Source organism: Carassius auratus, chromosome 46 (assembly GCF_003368295.1).
Source record: "Carassius auratus strain Wakin chromosome 46, ASM336829v1, whole genome shotgun sequence".
Classification (NCBI taxonomy): Eukaryota; Metazoa; Chordata; class Actinopteri; order Cypriniformes; family Cyprinidae; genus Carassius; species Carassius auratus.
In genome coordinates, this window is record NC_039288.1 from 9066822 (window position 1) to 9087075 (window position 20254).

Consider the following 20254-nt stretch of genomic DNA (forward strand, 5'->3'; position numbering starts at 1 on the left):
TTAAATGCCTCAGATGTAAAGTTATTCGCTGTCAAAGTGACGCCAAAATGAATGGGAGTCAATGGGAATGCTAACGCAAGTGAAGTTCTGCTAAAAGATGGCAGCCCCCACCCGACTTCAACTTCCGGTCGAGTTCCTTGCCCCCTGCTCAAATGTCATAAACTGAAACACGACATGTCGCAATCTGTGACGAATTGGATGAGGACCAATGAGCGTTCGATATCAGTGCCGTAAACCATGTCGTAACGTGGCGCACTGGCGCTATTTTCAAATTCGAATCATAACAGCGCGAGCTTTGACTGTGACGGACGCTGTTGCTGAGAATGAATATGAAGATCCATTGATAAAGGGCTGAATTTGGATATGTTCCTTGCAAACATCTGGATTCTAAAGATATGCAGTACAGCAAACAAATAAAATGGATGTGATTTGTAATTGTATGCTGTGCTTTTGTGTGTATCTATGGTTTGCAGCATGCACAGAAATGTTATTTCCTATTAAATAGACGAGTAAACTGCTTTCAATAAATTGAATAAAAACATGTATTGATATTACAATTAAATACAACAGATTTAAATCATTAAAGCCACGATTTTAATATTAATACATGGGAATTCATATACATTCACACTTTACGTTAGAATATTTACATTTTTTTAGCTGCTAACACGTAAGTATTTGTACGTTTTAATGCTATAAATACATCTAAATTGTACGTTTCTATGTGGATGGAAACGTAAGTAAATATACGTGTGATAGAACCACATTTAACGTGAAAATACACACGTATTCTCATGAGATCACGTTGAACACTCAAGTAATGAGTCATGGATTTCACAAGTAATTTACAATAAAATTATCTGACACATACTGTACAGCCATATATTTCTGTGAGGAACTAGTGATATTCTACCAGAATATAATCTGGTATATAAATTGTAATCTGGAAGATGTTGTTTTGTGCTTTACACTATAAATGCAGTCAATGTTTTCATGAAGGATGCAAATATGTTTTGACAAGAGAACATCATTATTTATTGTCACTTCCTAAAGAGAAGCCCTCCCCAGCATAATATCACTAAAGTTATTAGAGTTGGAGACATTGAAGTTAATGGAGCTCATTAAATATATGATATGGATAGGCTATATATATATATACGTGTCCATAAAGAAGCTAATTGTTCACTTTATTGACGTAGCTGTTGTGATTAGTAACTTATTGGTTATTCTTCATTAGTTGGCCATAGTTCCAAAGTAGTTCTCAATGACGATATTTTTCTTTAGTAATTATCAAATACCTAATAAGGAACTACCTATGTCCTAAATGAGCTATTACTTACTGCTTAGTTAATCTTGCTTCTATATTAGTTAATAGTATTAAGTTAAGTGTAAATGTAGTACTACCTATTACTTTCTGCGTAGTTACTTATTAACAACGGACCGTTATTTTAAGTGTTACCACATTTCCGTTACAAAAAAAACAAAAACGTATATTTTAATAAATAAAAACAAAAGCTTGTCTGATAATATAGTGAAGTTGCTAAGGCAGGATTGGACAGTATTGACAAATAAAACATCATAGTGTCTCTTACATCCAAACTATGTGACCTATGGAGCGCTAGGCCTCGCAGATATCAGTCAAACACTCCATCACTAGCCATTAAAAGGTACAGAAATATTACCTGTGAAGACATGCCTCCTTCAATCCTGATCTAAGCTACAGGAAGCACCGTCTATTGGGCCAGCGCAAGCTTCTCTTTACTCCCATGATTTAAGGCTCTCCCTTCCAAGCACCTCTGTGGAGAAGCCTAACTGCTGGTTGGAGCATAGCAAGAGTTGAAGATGCCTGTGAAGCTTAACTAGACGTGTCTGACTCGCTCTCAGTTCAGTGCAATCCTTCACTCACAGGCATGTTGATGTGGGCGGTGAGGAGAGGAGCACTTTCCTTCCCTCAGCACAAACACCTGGAATCAGAAACGTAACGTTAAACAGCTGCTTGACTTCTTCCAGGGTTTGTTGTACTGTAATAAACATTTATGTCGTGCATCATGGGATTTTACAGGGCTGTCATGCTCCTATTTTTTGCGATGGCACCAGTGGCAGAACCCATCTTTGTTGGTAAATGTTCATAGGATTTTCAGCTTCAAGCAAGAGACTGAGCACATTTTATTGTGAATAGAATATGTATGCCACTGCATTTTAGAGAAACACTGTTTTATTATCAAATATATATGGTGAGAGTCCCTCTTTGATGATGTCAGAGATCCCTTTGTCACTCAAGCACTCCACAAAAGCATCATTGGGCTAATTCAGCCCTGGTACCAGTAGAGGGATCTACAGACACACAACGATTCACTGTAATCGGTAAAACATTAACTACACATTATAAGAATTTGCTTATATCAAAAAAGAATATTATCAATGAAACTGCTCAACTGAGGTCATCTTGAAAAAGGCCATCCTCATGCTGTACAAATTTCCATCGTACAGAAAACTGATGGCTAGGTTCATGACTGGACGGCACGCTGCAGTGTTCTGGATGTTCAGAGTAAGCTTAAAGGATGGGCCCAACCCTTGAACCTGTGCAGAAACAGGAAGCAGACGTTGAGGTTGGTATCAGCCGTCCAGTGTCATCTTGTTGGCACATTCAGAATTGCTCAACTCACCACAGCGTTCATCTTGAGCAGCTGGGTCAGGCTCGCTGACATGGGTGTGAGCCTGGACTCCAAGGCTTTGACATAGGCCCGTGCTGCAGTGGGACACAGCCTGCTCAGGTCCATCTGAAAAGCTCTGTGCATGGCTTCATAGAAAAAGACAACAACGGTCTCAACTTTCAGGTTTATTTGATGTGAAATACAGTAAAATAACAATATTGTAAATTGTTACAATGAAATAAAAATGCAATTTATTCCTTATTATCAATGGTCAAATTAGTTTTGCTGATAAACATTTTTATGGATACCATAATACACTACCATTCCAATTTTGGTGTGAGAAAGTTTTTTTTTATATAGTGATACAGAATATTTGTATTCTGTTCTTTAGAACAAGAACCATGAAATGTATCTTGGTTTCCACAAAATTAAAAAAAAAAAGAAAGTTTTTTGATAATAAGAAAACCTGTATTAATAATTGTATACCAATAAAAACTGATAATAATTGAGCATCAAATAAGCATATTAGAGATTAGATGATTTCTGAAGTTTTTTAAGTTTTGGTTGCTCAAAATTCACAAGAATAAAGTGCATTTCAAATAAAATAAACAGAAAACAGTGATTATAAATTGTAATACTGTTTTACAACATTACTGTTTTTACTGCACTTTTTATTAAATAAGCGCAGCCTTAAGCATACAAAATATTATTCCTAACTTTTGACTGGTAGTGTATATAGTGTGCATATAATATGTAAAATTGCTCAGCTGAAATTTTGAGATGTGAAAACTTTAATTTCAACATAGGTGTTTCATGAACAAAATTTACTTTGGTGCATCACTTACCTACTGCATTTTCAAGCTTTCTCAAGGTCTGGTCCACGTAGAGCTTGGTTTTCTTGGGAACATTCAGACGAATGCTCTGGGCTATTGGAGGTCCAGAGGCCAAGTCCCTGTCGTCAAACACAGCCGTCCTCTTGAGGATCTTCACAATCACACCTCCTCCTGGATCACATACAGTTTATGACATTTACAATGCTTTATATGTTCAGCGTTATAGTTACCCTGAACTGTTTTATCTACCATGTAAAATGCTTTACTACCTTTGGTAGTCATCATCAGAGAGCCATCTTCCCGTCCATCACCCCCGAAACAAATGCTTATCTCTATATCCTGTAGGCATGAAAGTCTCTGATGATGATTTTGAGAACAGTAGTGGTGTTTTTTCAAACACTTTTTTTGCATGAAGGTTGCTGTTCGTAGATATTTGGACACAAGATAAGTACATAACTTTCTTTACATAATAATTAGCCTATTAGTTTAGCAACCAAATGTTATACCGCATCCAACGATTCACTCATGGAATCGATTCATATGCTGAATGATAGGTTTGCGAGCCCATATGCATGGGTAAGTTTCAGTTTTTAGTAAGTAAAGCCCGGCTCACACTGTGCAATTTTGGCCATGATTTGGTCATTTGAGATAAATTTAGAAAATCCTTAAAGATTCCTATGATCCTAGGCTAAAATCTGTAGTCTTTGATCTCTGGTTTGACATGTTTACCGACAGACAGAATTTCGTCTGAGGTCAAATTTGATTGCAACAGCCAAAAATAAGCTATGTTAGAAGATTTTGTGCACAGCCTGCAGTGTGACTTCTCATACGATGAACATTAAACTGTGTCCGTTTTTCAAAGCAAGCCAGGATCAAATTTCTTCTAAGCGCATAAACTTCGGCATTCCCATCCTCCGCTCACTGAATTTATTAAATATTGCCTTTGCTATAAACAGAGGTTACCCCTGCTGTTTTCATGTGGGTGTGTACAGTAGTACTGATTGCACTATTCTTCTTAAATAAGCCAGTATTGCTGCCATTCATATACTTTTAATGATAATCAACATTACAGCCCCTCGTGCAATGCATTTAGTGGTCGCTGAACATGTGTAAGTTGATAATGTAGAAACTTTTTTCTTGTAGAGTAGTTTTCTTGTGCGCACCCATTTTTAACGTGTCTTGACTGTCATATAGGCCCAATCCCAATTCTACCCCTTAGCCCTTCCCCTATCCCCTACCCCTCCATTTTGCGCGTTCACATGAAAGGGTAGGGGTGTCTCGATTCTCTTTTGGTTGGAGGGGTAGGTGTAAGGGGAAGGGCAAGGTAGCCTTTCAAACGAAGATTTTTCGGGACCACACTTCAAACGAAGGGGTATGAATAATCACGGCAACATGGCTGCTACAGCGAACAAAAAGACACATAAATGTAAGCTTTTTTGGCATAAATAAAGATTTTAACGAAACAAAATCATTTGTTTTATGTTACATTCAATTGTGAGTTCATATTAACTTTCATGTAACTCAAATAAATGTTTGCAAAAATCGCTAATATTTGCTAACATCATATCATTACAGACTGCATGTTAGTGCCACAGCATATGTCTGATCAGGGCAATAACTGCCGTAAACTAATATATTTATATATATTCATTTAGCTGACGCTTTTATCCAAAGCAACTTACAATTGCTAAATATGTCAGAGATCGCACGCCTCTGGAGCAACTAGGGGTTAAGTGTCTTGCTTAGGGACACATTGGTGTCTCACGGTGGATTAGAACCTGGGTCTCTCACACCAAAGGCATGTGTCTTATCCACTGCGGCAACACCACCCCATAATCCCCCCAATAATTAGAAATCACTAAACCATATTCTCAAATATGGCCTATCTGAGAGAGAAATAGAGAGAGAGAGAGAGAGAGAGAGAGAGAGAGAGAGAGAGAGAGAAATGGAAGGTGCGTGTATTCCCGTCTGTGCGTTTATCTTTTTAGAGTGATTTTACTTAAAAACAGCGATTATATCCTCTTGCTGCTGGAAAGTATAATGTAGCGATTCAGTATTTAAACTGTATTTAGTAAAAGTCGTGGGGCAGCGTTGACAAGTTTATTTTCTCCTGGATGTGTGAGCTGCGCGATTTCAGTAAGTTGTGTGTCAGTAAGCAGCTGATTAATACAGAACGATAATTAAAGGCTCTAATGCTCACCAGCACACCAGTAGATGTGTGTATTGTAAGAGCTAGACGACGAATGATGGCGTGTGAGGTCATGGTAGTGGTGTCCCAATCCTTAGAGGAATATTTTCTCCCCTACCCCTTGACAGTCTGTGGTAGGGGAAGGGGTATAAAATAGAATTGGGATTGAGCCATAGTCGGACAACTGAGATTCCACAGTGTGCTTATTTTTTTTTTTAAATCGCACAGTGTGAGCATGGCTTTGGTTTAGTTTGTTATGGACATAACCATAGGCATCAATTTATGTTTCTGCCGGAGGGTGAGAAAACAGGCATTTATTTTACTGCTGTTTCCACAAGTAGCCAGATTTGAGCCTTGATATTCACTCATCGACATGTGTTGCAAAATCGCCGTCAAATATCTGAAATCTGAGGCAAATCGATGCTCGTTCACAACCGTTATAATCCTCTGAACGCACACACTAGACAATTAGACCAGACCACGAGACCACACACACTTGATCATTGTAGGAATGATTTCACCGTGGCATGTGATCTCATAGAGACTAGAGAAGGAAAACAGCATCCGGTAGTTGACGCTTGCTCGTTTTTATTCCTGTAAATCACATTCATCTATAAAGGCTATTATTTTTTTCTTTTTTATCGCTTTGATAGCGTTTGTATATGAAATAAGCTCATTATGAAATGCACAAAATGTTGGTTTCACTTTCAAGTACTTTGATTTGTGTAGGCTATATAACATTTTCCCAACAGATGTTGTTAACAAAGAAGTCATATTTGTTATCGTGCGTTCGGGGAGGACTTTATAGATCATGATCTTGAATTATTTCTTAATCACTTTTCTCGTGTATTTGGTTGTGAAACATAGTTTGTTGGCCAGACAGAGTTGTCGGCGATCCTTCCTATTGTTAAGTCATGCAGCGTTTAACCTCCTGTCGCCGATTCATCGTGCGATGTGAATACAGCAGCAACTGAAAGCTACCCCAAATAGTTGTGCAGTGCAAAAACAACTGTGATCCCATGACTTCATGACTTCAAAATCATGCAGTCTGAACTTTGCACAAAAGATAACTGTGCTAAGTTATCATACACATACGCAATAAATGCTTAACATATTTAAACATTCTCATGACTCAGTAATAAATGATATTGAGTGCTTGTGGTCAGGTCTTCTGTCACAATTCGCTGCCGGAAGGAACGAAGGAGATACGGAGAAGCATTAAACAGTCCTTTAATAATATGACACAGGGTAAAATTCACAACAGGAATGAGGAATGACATACGAACTACCTGGTAGACCTGACAGAGACAGACTGCATAGACTAGGACTTATATACAAGGGGTAACAAGCTTGATTACAAGATGGATGACATGAACACAATCAGAAAAAGGGAGAAACTGAGGACATGGGGAGGGAAAACATACATAAAAGAGTCCATAGATGTGTACAGCACTATAATATTACATATTTTTTCCCTCTAACATTTAGAGCGTCTGGCGCCGATACAGGATGGCTGCCTCCGTGACGAGCTCCGCATATGTTTTTGTGTTTTTGTTAGTTTGTCCTGTCTTTAGTTATATTCCTGCCATCAGTTTCACCAGGGAAGAACTGCTGAACATTCGGCAGAACACACCACAGGATATTTTACCGGATTTCAATTATTCAGACGTTTTACTGAACGTTGTTATCGGAGGAGCGGCGGCGCTGATCAAGCGCTTCAGGACGCGCAGACGGGGGAAGCGAGCGGGAGCGCTCGTCAGACTCAGGAAGCGCGGATTTCGAACGCCGTTGCCTAGCATCCATCTGGCAAATCTCCGCTCTCTACCCAACAAAACGGACGAACTCCTTCTGCTTTCTCGGACAAATAAGGATTTCACACACTCTGCTGCTCTGTGTTTCACGGAAACCTGGCTGAATGAATGACACCATACCGGACAGCGCGCTCCATCTGCCGGGCTTTCAGCTGTTTAGAGCGGATCGTGACACAGAATCAACGGGGAAATCGCGTGGTGGCGGGACATGCTTTTACATCAATGAACGGTGGTGTACAGATGTAACTGTGTTAAAGAAGACGTGCTGCTCAAATCTCGAAACACTCTTCATTAACTGCAAGCCGTTCTATTCGCCGCGGGAGTTTCACTCGTTCATTCTGGTCAGTGTTTACATCCATCCTCAAGCGCATGTGAGCTCAGCTTTACAGAAACTCGCTGATCAGATCACAGAGACAGAACAACAACACCCTGACTCTGTTTTAATCATTCTCGGGGACTTTAATAAAGCCAATCTGTCCCGTGAACTGCCAAAATACAGACAGCATGTTACTTGTCCCACAAGAGACAGTAATATATTGGATCACTGTTACACCACAATAAAGGATGCATTTCACTCTGTTCCACGAGCAGCTTTGGGACGTTCTGATCACCTTCTGGTTCATCTAATACCGTCCTACAGGCAGAAACTAAAATCAGCTAAACCTGTATCAAGGACTGTAAAAAGATGGACTAATGAAGCAGAGCAGGATTTACAATCTTGCTTTGACCTCACTGATTGGAGTGTTTTTGAAGCTGCTGCCACCGATCTGGATGAACTCACAGAGACTGTAACATCATATATCAGTTTCTGTGAGGATATGTGTATTCCTACAAAGACTCAACTAATTTACAATAATGACAAACCGTGGTTCACTGCAAAACTCAGACAGCTCCGTCAGGCCAAAGAAGATGCTTACGTGAAGGGGGACAATGTCTTGTATAAACAGGCTAAATACACATTGGAAAAGGAGATCAAAGTGGCAAAGAGGAATTATTCTGAAAAAATAAGGACTCAGTTCACTTCCAACGACTCCGCATCAGTGTGGAAAAGTCTAAAGAAGATCACCAATTACAAGACACCACCCCCCAGCACTGTAGAGAATCAACGACTGGCAGACGATCTGAACGAGTTTTACTGCAGGTTTGAAAGAACACCCATCACCTGCCCTGAACGCCTCCCCACACAACCATTCACACCCTTCACAACTCCTGCAACCAGCCCTGAATGCCTCTCCAAACTACCGTTCACACCATTAACAGCTCCTGCAACCCATCCTGAACACCTCTCCAATCAAGCACTCTCACCATTCACACCTCCTGCATCCCCCCTCTCCCCCACACCTGCAATTCAGATCAGCGAGGATGCGGTGCGCCAGGTCTTCCGGAAGCAGAAAAGGAAAAAAGCACCAGGCCCAGATTGTGTTACACCAGCCTGTCTGAAATCCTGTGCTGACCAGCTGGCCCCCATCTTCACACAGATCTTCAACAGATCGCTGGAGCTGTGCGAAGTCCCTTCATGCCTCAAACGTTCCACCATCATCCCCATCCCTAAGAAACCCAAAATTACAGGACTAAATGACTACAGGCCTGTGGCTCTAACGTCTGTAGTCATGAAGTCATTTGAAAAACTGGTGCTGGGCCACCTGAAGGACATCACTGGGCCCTTGCTGGATCCTCTTCAGTTTGCCTACAGAGCAAACAGGTCTGTGGACGATGCAGTAAACATTGGACTGCATTATGTTCTGCAACACCTAGACAGACCGGGGACTTATGTGAGGATCCTGTTTGTGGACTTCAGCTCGGCCTTCAACACGATCATCCCAAACCTCCTCCTGCCCAAACTAAATCAGCTCTCCGTGCCCACCTCCGTCTGTCAGTGGATCAACAGCTTCCTGACAGACAGGCAGCAGCTAGTGAGGCTGGGAAAATACACATCCAGCACCCGTACAATCAGCACCGGAGCTCCCCAGGGCTGTGTCCTCTCCCCACTGCTCTTCTCCCTGTACACTAACGATTGCACATCTAAGGACCTCTCTGTCAAGCTCCTGAAGTTTGCAGATGACACCACACTCATCGGCCTCATTCAGGACGGTGACGAGTCTGCTTACAGACAGGAGGTAAAAGAGCTGGCTGTCTGGTGCAGTCTCAACAACCTGGAGCTTAACACCCTCAAAACAGTGGAGATGATCGTGGACTTCAGGAGAAACCCCCCTGCACTCCCCCCACTCACCATCATGAACAGCACTGTGACTGCAGTGGAGTCATTCAGGTTCCTGGGCACCACTATCTCTCAGGACCTGAAGTGGGACATTCACATTGACTCCATTGTGAAAAAGGCCCAGCAGAGGTTGTACTTTCTCCGCCAGCTGAGGAAGTTTAACCTGCCACAGGAGCTGCTGAAACAGTTCTACTCCACCATCATTGAATCCATCCTCTGCACTTCAGTAACTGTCTGGTTCAGCTCAGCTTCTAAATCTGACCTCAGAAGACTACAGAGGGTAGTCCGGACTGCTGAGCGAATCATCGGTTCAACCCTCCCATCTATTCAAGAACTGTACTTATCCAGAGTGAGAAAAAGGGCTGTCAAAATCACTCTGGACCCCTCACATCCAGCACACTCCCTCTTTGAACTGTTGCCATCTGGTCGACGCTACAGAGTACTGAGCACTAGAACGACCAGACACAGGAACAGTTTCTTCCCTCAGGCAATCCATCTCATGAACAGCTGATAATAACGGCGGACACACTACACTTTATATTTATATACACACACACTTTATTTATCTAACACACATACTTAGTATACACTTAAATTTTGCACACAATATATATGTACATACATAACTTCATTTTGTAATATACTTGCCTACAATTGTCATTTGTATATTGTTATTTACTATCTACTTATTTGTATTTTTTATTCTTTTATCATGTGTTTTATGTTCTGTCGCTGTCATTCTGTTGTACTGCGGAGCTTCTGTCACGAAAACAAATTCCTCGTATGTGTACATACCTGGCAATAAAGCTCATTCTGATTTGTTTTATTTAGACCCATGCAGTATTTAAATTATTTCTGATAGTAATTGTTAAAAAGTGATGTACACACAGATGCAACTTATGTTTCTGAAATGTATATAAATTAATATATTTTAATTATATTATACTATTTAAAAGTACATATACAATGGGGACCATTTGCACCAATAAAAAAAAAAAAATCATATGTTGTTCATTCATCCTACCCATGTTAAACTTTAGCCTTAAACACTGCTATAATTATGAGGGGGACCTTGGAAATCCTCTCCCCTGTAAGGTGTCCTGGCTCCAAAATGTTTGAAAACCCCTGTGTTAAGAACTAGTTTGACCAACTAGCAGTTAGCCAAGAGATAATCAGTCTCACTTTTCTGTTTCAAATTGTCTACATTATTTGTAACTGACTTTAACACTTTAAATGTCACACTACGGGACGCCTACATTTACTTCACTATATTACAATTAAATCTAATCTAATCTTGACAAACTATATATATTGTTGGAAAGGTCTAAGACTCCTAAATATATATTTTACCAAATGTTTTTTGTTAAAAATTATGTAGGAAAAGTAATAGATTCATTTAAATCTACATAACAGGAGGTCTGACCTTTGTTAAAAAAAAAAAAAAAAAAAAAAAAAAAAGATTCTTCATTGCCTCTTCACATCAAGATTGATAACTATAACGATATTTACACACATATTTACATCCACCTAAAGATGATAACATTTTGTGGATTATATGTGCACATTGCGGTTATGTTGTCTGCTGCCTTTTAAATGCTCCTCTTTAAAGTCAGGCGGATTGACTTTCAATGTATTCATCATTCATGAGCTGGGAAAAAAAATCAGAAATTCCAATTATACTGTTCTTTTGTGTCATTATCAATAAATGTGTATCGTGGACTATTCTAATAGAATTAGTATATGATAACTAAAACTTTAAGGTTCTTTGTGTGAACGTTCCTAAACACTGCAGGAAAGCTATTTGCATTAATGATAATGATCTCTATTATGAAGTCTTTAGTTCAGAAACAATAATTAGCATGTATCTCACTGACCAAGTCACATGATTTCAACAAACATCTCTTTATGTCCCACTGTTTCAGAAAATTTCAAACTATAGGAAAAAATGCTGTAAGGAGGATTTTCAATAAAGTTGGTAAATAAATCATTTAAACTTCCTATTTTGCAGATAAATCATCTTTAATGTTTAATGAACTGTATTATAAATTACATTTTGCTTTAATAAAAAACCTTTACAACACATTTACATGGCTTTAACCAGCAAACTTTCTCAGCTCATATATTTATATATTTAAGTTTTTTTTTTTTTTTTAAGTAACATAAGTTCTAATGATACTTATGATCTGATGATAAAGCCAAATGCTAATAGAAGAACATAGTGTGTAACAGGCACATATGAAGCATGTGTAAATGTGCTGACCTTGTAGAGGATGGTAAAGGCCTCTGGATCTAATATGTAAACATCACCGTTCTCTGTGCCAATCACCAGGCAGCTAACTGCATCCTCATCTGCCATGTTCTTCTTTAACATCCCTTTACAGGTAATGACCGTCTGAGACAAACAAAGAGACAAATTTGTGTATTTGTGCTTTTTTTACTTTTTTGTCTATGTGTGAGTCATTGCATATATGTAGATATTGGCACCTGTCTAAGTATAGGCTGGTTTTTTTGTGAAGAACAAAATTCTCCATTTCCTGTGGCTCAAGCATGAGGAACCTGAATAATTTACACAAGAAATGCAATGAATCATCAGATAAAAGATAATATTGCAGCTGCATGGGTCTTCTCAGGTGATATCATTTCCAGTTGTGTTGTTTTATGTTGGTTGCACAAATTTAACTTTGATCTGCTGAAAAAAAAAAAAGTTTTTCAAATGTAAAAGAGCACTTTAAAAAAAAAAAAAACTAAATTAATTTTTTTTTTTTTATTCTATTAGGGATTAATATTTCTTCATTATGATATTATGAGATTTGTATTACCTTGACATTTCTTTTTTTTACTTTACTGCCCCCAAGAAAGATTAAAATAACAATTTTTAAACAGATATTAAAGGCATTTTAGGTCATTATATGTACGAGCTGCACATTTGACTTATTTTCAAATAAACTCCATTTGATATAAATAAAAAGTGGGTATCATGTCATTGACCTGTATTGACTTGACCATGCGTGACATTCTTTGTTCTGTGGAACATAAAAAGTAGATATTTTGAAGAATATTGTTGTTTTGGTGCACATTAAGTTAAGCGCACTTACAATGGCACAAACACACTATCTCACCTTATTCTCTCCATGCAAATCTGAATGAAGTGTAACAGACTTGTAAGTAAACCTGCTAGATTATGCAACAGTGACTCACCAATGCAAGAGAAAAATGTGTATAGATTGGCGACCGGGTCATAGTGAGCATCAAGCCATTTGAAACTGGAGACTGAACTACAAGAGCACAGGAAGACTTGCTAACGTTACTTCAAATAGACCTGCTTAAAAAATCATCTCTGCATATGAACTCATTTCTATGCACTGGGTTTGAAAACACTCAAACTCTGTGTTGTGTTGTGCCGCCATACTTGGGCAAATAAGAGTAACGTTAGTTGTGTCCAAACATACACTCCTGCTATTAAAAAAGGATTGATTAAGGAAATTCTAAGCCTCATAAATCAGCATATAACCTCTCATGTGTCTTTAAGCTCCTGGGAAACAGAGGACATGGCAAATGCTTTTTATTAATGATTTAAAGCTGTGATAATCAAGTTGCTTGAACTGTCTGTCTGCTGTAACCATTAGATCAGCTTTCCTCATTCCATATGGCAGCCACAAGTGCTCTACATTGAACCTTTTCAACAGGAATAGTTCGTCTTAACGAATAGTTCGGTGTTCTCGGACCGTTTTAACTTATTTGTTATCAAAAGCAATGAAATGTGTTTTTAAAAATAACATTATATTTGCTTCGGGAATCATTCTAATACTCTGATGTGCTCAAGAAACATTTATTGAAAACAGTTGTGCTGCTTGAAAAGTTTAGGGTAAAATAATAATAGGGTAAGTCGAACAAAATAATACTTTTATTCAGCATTTATAGTGTTACATATTATTTCTGTTTTAAAGAAATGCTGTGTTCCTTGAACTTTATTCATCAAAGAATTGTGAAAAATTATATTTTCCACATTAAGCATGCTTTCCACATTATTACTGTCAACACTGACAATAATAAGAACTAACACCAATAATAATTGAAGAATTAAGCCCCAAATTAGCATTTTAAAATGATTTCTGAAGAATCATGTGACACTGAAGACTGAAGTAGGCTAATGATGCTGAAAATCCAGCTTTGCATCACAGGGACAAAATAAATTATAATAAATAAAAAACTTCATTTTTATTGCAATAATATTTCACTGTTTTACTGATTTTTTTTTTATAATCAAAATAAAGGGGAAAAAACATAAAAAGTGTTATTATATGTTTGTATATATCCATGTTATTATTGTGCAAAACAATTAAATCAACTGAAATTAAGTTTCAAGCTTCATTTTGTACCCCACTCATGAAAAGTGTTGTTCATGATTGCACTGAATATGTTAATTAACCACATCTGATTACATGCACTGGATAAAAAAAGTTATTCTTAAAATTATTAAAACACATTAATAATAATGCAAAAAAAAAAAAAAATGTTCATTATTTCACAATGCTTTTATTATGTCACATTTCTTACAAATTCCAAAGCAGAAAAATACATTTTGAGTTAACTGAGAGATGTGCATAATGTTTCTGAGCAGGCAAATAGAATACTGTTAAACACAGTGTTCACAGGAATGTAAGAGGGGTTCCCAGTTTCTCATCTCCTAGGTAGCGTTTAAGGAATTCACGTACTTCTGCACTGAACAGATTTGTATGGTAATCCCTGGTGTATGAACGAGGTTTAGGCTTTCTGGTGTCCTTGCACAGGTCCTCCACTCCCCAGCTTACGATACCAACCTGTCCAAGATTATTCAGATATTATTAAAACAAACATTTCTCAAATTAGACATGAATAACAACAATTTAGTCTCCTGAAGAGGGATGCATGATTTGAAATAGCTCAGTGTGCTGTTAAAAGCAATCATCAAACATGAGAAATTATAAAAAAAAAAAAAAACTCACCTGGACTAGTCGATTGCCTGGAACCACATAAGTGGCCCCTCCAGAGTCACCTGTTGATGATATGCACAACATTATGAGTTTAGATCTTGTGTCAAATTCAATTTATTAAGGATAATGATACTAAAGATATGACATTTTATGGTGATTTTAATAGCATCATATATGGTATATTTCTGCCAAATATTATGTCCTCTTAAAAAAATCCAACTTACCTTTGCATGCAACATCATCCACAGTAGGTTCAGTACCACCGCTGCACAGAAAATTATCTGTAACAATATCTTTAGCATTTGTCGCATTAATTCCTTTAGCTTTTTTGGCATCTTCAACACAAGCATCCCTCTGAAGAAAAGGGACGTATCAGTTTTGGACAAAATAAAATCATAACTGTTGAGCAAAGTATGCATTTAATTACGTTTTTTTTTTTTTTTTTAGTTAATTGCTCTTATGAGTTCTTTGACATTAAAAACTTAAAAAACATGATGAAACCACAGATGAATAAAAATATAAAGGATAAGAAGACCACATATCATTACCCATTTTCCCTGCTTGATTGTAATTAGTTTATTTTCAATGTCATTATCCACGACAGACATGAAAGAAGCTTTCACTGTTTCTCCACTCATTAGCTCTTCCTCTGTAAAAAAAACACAGTTAAAATGTATGTTTCATTTTAGCAATGCAAGTCTTTAGATGTAAATAATATACATATTTTGTACTGCCACTCGATATTGTGAAATATTAAAACAACTGTAATAACTGAATAACTGATACCAGATAAAGCAGAATCCCAGTAAAAGAGATTCATCTGAATGGTACATTTACTCTATAGTTTATTACAGGTATATGAATATTTACATATGTAACTGATCATATTTATTTGAAGATTTGTCATGAAAGCAAAACTATTAAATTAAATTGAATGACTTCAATCAATTAGGATTAAGTTAAGCATACTTGGGGGCTTCTAGGCCAAATCAAGGGTATAATTTAAATTAATTATAATTTTATAATTTAAAAATGATAATATAATGGGTAACACTTTCCAATAAGGTTCCTTTAGTTAATGTTAGTGTATTAACTAACATGAACGAACAATGAACAACACATTTATTACAGCATTTATTAATCTATGTTAATGTTAGTTAATCAAAGAACAGTTGTTTATTGTTAGTTCATTTTTATTCACAGTGTATGAGCTAATGTTAACAAGCACAACTTTTTATTTTAATAATGCATTAGTAAATGTTGAACTATGATTAATAAATGCTGTAGAAGTATTGCTCATGCTTAGTTCATGTTAACTGAAATAGTTAACTAATGAACCTTACTGGAAAGTGTTCCCATGTGATGTCATAGATTACTATTTTCCAAAGACCTGGAACTTTTAACCCCCAAACTGTTTCAGCTGATTAAATCTCACTAATGTAGATATTCAGATGAAAGAGCACAGTAATTCATCAAAAGTTCTGAGATGAGATTTTGTGCTGTCCATGGTCAAAAGCAAAAAAAAAAAAAAAAAATGTGGTTGTGTCATCTTACCCTAAATTTATACATGTGCCTAACATGCAACATTTCTGACAGACATATCTGTTTGTAACTCACGATGTTTTCTGCATGTTACTTCTCTATCTGAAAGTTTCAGAGCTCCACTTGTTTCCTTGGTGCAGGGGATGCATATTGTTCTGTAGAGACAAATACAATAAGCATTAATTCAATACACTACTTTAACACGTTTTAGTAGCATAAAACGATGCACTCCTGCGCTCCTCACCGAAGACCGACTCCCATAATAACAGGATCCTCCAACTGAATAAGAGCCACATCAAATTCATAATATTCAGGTATTCCCATTTTCTTTTTTGCTGCAACATCATAGCGAGGATGAAGTATGTAATTTTTCACTTTTATTCCTAAGAAGAGAAAAGGAAACACCACTGATGAGATTTGCACCATTACATATTAAAAAGGCCCTTATTCTAAATCATGCAATATTACCTTTATTATCTGAACCGAAATCAAGAGTTATTCTATCAGGTGTGTCGTCAAACCTGAAGCAGTGAGCTGCTGTCAGGATAAAGCTTGAGGTGACTAATGACCCTATGCAATTTGACATTTTTCCATTGCTGCGCTGCAAAAGCATCAGAGAAAGGTAGAGGTTTTTAACATGAAATGATGAACTAGCATGGTGATGCTAAGCCATTTATTTGTCCACTTATTTTTTTTTTTTTATAAGAAATAAGACAAGGATAGAGATACCCACAGCCACTGTGATCTTTGCCAACCAGGGGTATTTATAACGTTTGTGGGAATCAGTTTCATCGTCATAATCTCTGTAAAGTCCACATAATGCTACACTGGAGCCCTCATCTGATCAAAGGTAGGCAAGAAGAACATGAGAAACAAAAAGACATGGAGGACAATAATTAACTTAACATTATATGTTTACCCAGCCTAAACAAAGCACATGTTTCTAAATGGAAAACAGATATAAGGAATTACCGATCATTTCATCAAATGTCTTCTGCAATTCTGTCAAGTCCCTAAGCTTGAAGAAAAACTTCTCATTTCCCCTGTCAGTCTTCAAATCATTAATGCTCTCAGCATTCACACTATCTCCCATCCCAAACACATACAGCTCTGTAAAAAAAAAAAAAAAAAAAAGGTATCACCGATAATTAAAGGAAAACAAGGAACTGAGTTGTTAAATGCAATTGAGCTGCATTTGAAGATTTTCTGAATGTCAAAGATCATTCATGTCTTTCCGCACCAAGATTTTCCTCCTCTGAAGGAGAATTCTGTTTTACAAGTTCTTTGATCTCGTCCACCCATGGTCTTGGATTACCACCCATGTTCGCCTGACCTAAAGAACGAATAATAAAAGTGATCCTTTGTTTACATTAAGAACAAAAGACACTTAAACAGATGCAGTGCTAACCAACGAGTATAATTATTATAACTATTATTATTTATTTATAAAAATTAAAAAATCCAATCAATATTGCAATAAACAGTGGTATCACTAATACCATCAGTGAACATGATGACGATATGTTGGGTCTTCTTGAAGTCCTCTTTGTTTCTCAGCTGCTCGATTTTCATGCTTTCTAAAATGCTCTTATATGCCAGAGCGATATTAGTTCCTGTTCGTTCACCTTTACCTGTTAGTCACAAATCGGTGAAATATTAAAATATGTCCTTAAAGATATGGTGTCAGACATTTTACTCGCAGGCTGATCAACACCAAAAATACGCATTTCCATTTTTGCCGTATGAATGCCCTTTAAAGCGGATTAAAATCTAAACAAAACACTTACTGTTATAATCCTCCAGTCTTTGAAGAATTTCTAACAGATTATTTCTTTGCTCGCTCTTGAAGTCCCTCATGGAGACTATCCGTGTAACGTCTGTGGCAAAAATCAGGATCTCATAATTTGGGGAGACCTCGTAATAACTGATCTGTCGGTAATGAACATAGGGTGAAATTTTCATTCGATTTATAGAGCTTCGTTAGGAATATAAAACATTACACGAGATTTTGAATTGACACTAGTGTTCTAGCAATGAAACATAGGCAGAAATATCAAAGAATAGCTAGCTAAAGAATAGATAGCTTAAAGGGTTCAATCAGTTGAAAGGTTGTGACCGTCTTATCAACATACTATTTCATATACCTTTTCGATAAGTGTTTTAATGACAGTTTTTGCCTTTAGTAAGTCATCTTTTGTTATGCTGGCAGATGCATCCAGAGCAATGTAGATGTCAAGTTTTCCCCCTATATTCACATGTATTTGCTTTCCATACTGATCTGAAAACACAGAGAACACAGAGAACTTAGTGGTAACCTAAGACTAAATATTGTCTTGCACAGGAAGAAGGCAAATGAGTTGCAAAAGACTACCTTTTCCTTCATGTTGTTGAGAAACCGCTAGACTGGACTTTAGAGAACTGCTGAAACCCTCTGATGCTTCCTCTGGGCTGTCATATGTGAAATCAGCTGTATTTACACAAAAAACAACATTAGCAAAGCTGAATTGTACTTTTCAGTTCAGCTTTGAATGATACTTTTCAGTTAGTGCATTGTACTTCAAACAAGGATGGTGACAGGTTTACCGTAACACTGGGGCTCTGTTCCTGACCACTGGCCATTCTCCTGACAGACTCGCTCTTTGGAACCAACCAGAGTAAATTTATTTTCACAGCGGTACGTGACTTTGTCGTCTATATTAAACCTGTGGCCTTCTCTTGTACAGCCGGCAGGAATCCCAGGATCAGGACAGAGATCAGCTGTTTGAAAAGAGGAACAGACAATGAAAGTGAAGAAGTTAAGAAAAGTGAATTGAGACACGATCTTTGCGTATATTCTTCTAAGAGTGCTTAAATTGTCAATTTAATCTGGAGAGTATTCATGAAGCATTCATGTTTATTATTGCACTAAACAGCATAGAGAGACTTCCCACTCACAGTTTCTTCCACAGACTGGTGTGCCTCCACTCCATTTCCCATTCACCTTGCAAACACGAGTCCCCGAGCCACGGAAATCATAGCCAGAATTACATGAGTAGTTGGTTGTGTCGTTCACAAAATACTGCCTCTGATATGGATACACCTCTCCATTTTCAAATCCGCGAGGATCAGGACATGTGACTTCTGAAATAAAGGATTTTTTGTGTGTGTGTGAGTAACCTGTGTTGTGTTTTCAGTTATGAATGATCTTATTTGTCCGATAATGTTTTGCTTACTCTGGCACTCTGGGAGTTTTTTTTTGGGCAACGGGTTCCATCTCCCCCTAACACAGAGACGGATTCTAACAGTTGGGTAATAGCCTTCTGAACAGCTGTATCTTACAGTGCTCCCATCTTCTGAGAAAGCAAATCTCCCCCCAATAATACTGAGATTCTCATCAGGGCATGGAATAAAGGATGGTGCACCTACAAGGAATATCAGAGAACCAGATGGGAAAGAAAATGGTGTTGCGGAAGTGCAATGTAAAGAACACAAAATGTAAACTCTTCAAAAAATTAAAAAGATTCCAAAAGGTTTTTTACACATTCATAGAAGAACCATTCTGGATTGAAAGAATCTTTCAGTGAACAGTTCTCAAAATAACAGTTTTCCTTAGTGTGAAGAAAATTTTAATAGACTACTTTACCATCAGTGTCATTACAAATTAATTGTGCTAATAAAAAAATGCTACACTATTAAAAAACATGATGTTTCAATATAATGTGTAAACACCACAATAAATTGTCCACAGACTAATGTTGGACTACTAGTTTGGACTACAGACTATTAAATGTGAATTGCTGCTCTTGTAAAATGAAAATAAATTAATAATTTAATGCATTTATGGGTTTAAAGTTCCCTCAAATCAGTTTTTCTTTTAAAAAGCAAAACAGAAGTTTATATTTATATTTCTGGTTAAATCCAAGTCCAGAAGACATACCAGTTATGAGAGGACACAGTATTGCGAGCAGGAATAGATTCAGCCATGGTTCACCCTCCATGATGTTCTTGTCAGGTTCACACAGCAAGTGAAACAACAACCGAGGAAGCCCACATATT

The 20254-nt window shown here is 37.3% G+C and overlaps 1 protein-coding gene and 1 pseudogene across 1 annotated transcript; both read right to left on the reverse strand.

The window, feature by feature from the left end:
- Positions 1-1841: 1841 nt before the first annotated feature.
- LOC113063643 (Bardet-Biedl syndrome 1 protein homolog) lies at positions 1842-12060 on the reverse strand (annotated as a pseudogene).
- A 2204-nt stretch (positions 12061-14264) lies between these two features.
- LOC113064085 (complement factor B-like) lies at positions 14265-20237 on the reverse strand. Its single transcript, XM_026234628.1, has 18 exons — positions 20136-20237; positions 19432-19620; positions 19154-19339; positions 18803-18976; positions 18591-18686; positions 18364-18497; positions 18007-18148; positions 17719-17850; positions 17460-17552; positions 17192-17329; positions 16953-17059; positions 16688-16820; positions 16464-16602; positions 16295-16374; positions 15226-15326; positions 14902-15031; positions 14690-14739; positions 14265-14524 (listed from the first exon to the last, which is right to left on the reverse strand). Exons 1-18 carry the CDS (start codon positions 20194-20196, stop codon positions 14354-14356), a joined length of 2256 nt encoding a protein of 751 aa, XP_026090413.1. The 5' UTR covers positions 20197-20237; the 3' UTR covers positions 14265-14353.
- Positions 20238-20254: the final 17 nt, after the last annotated feature.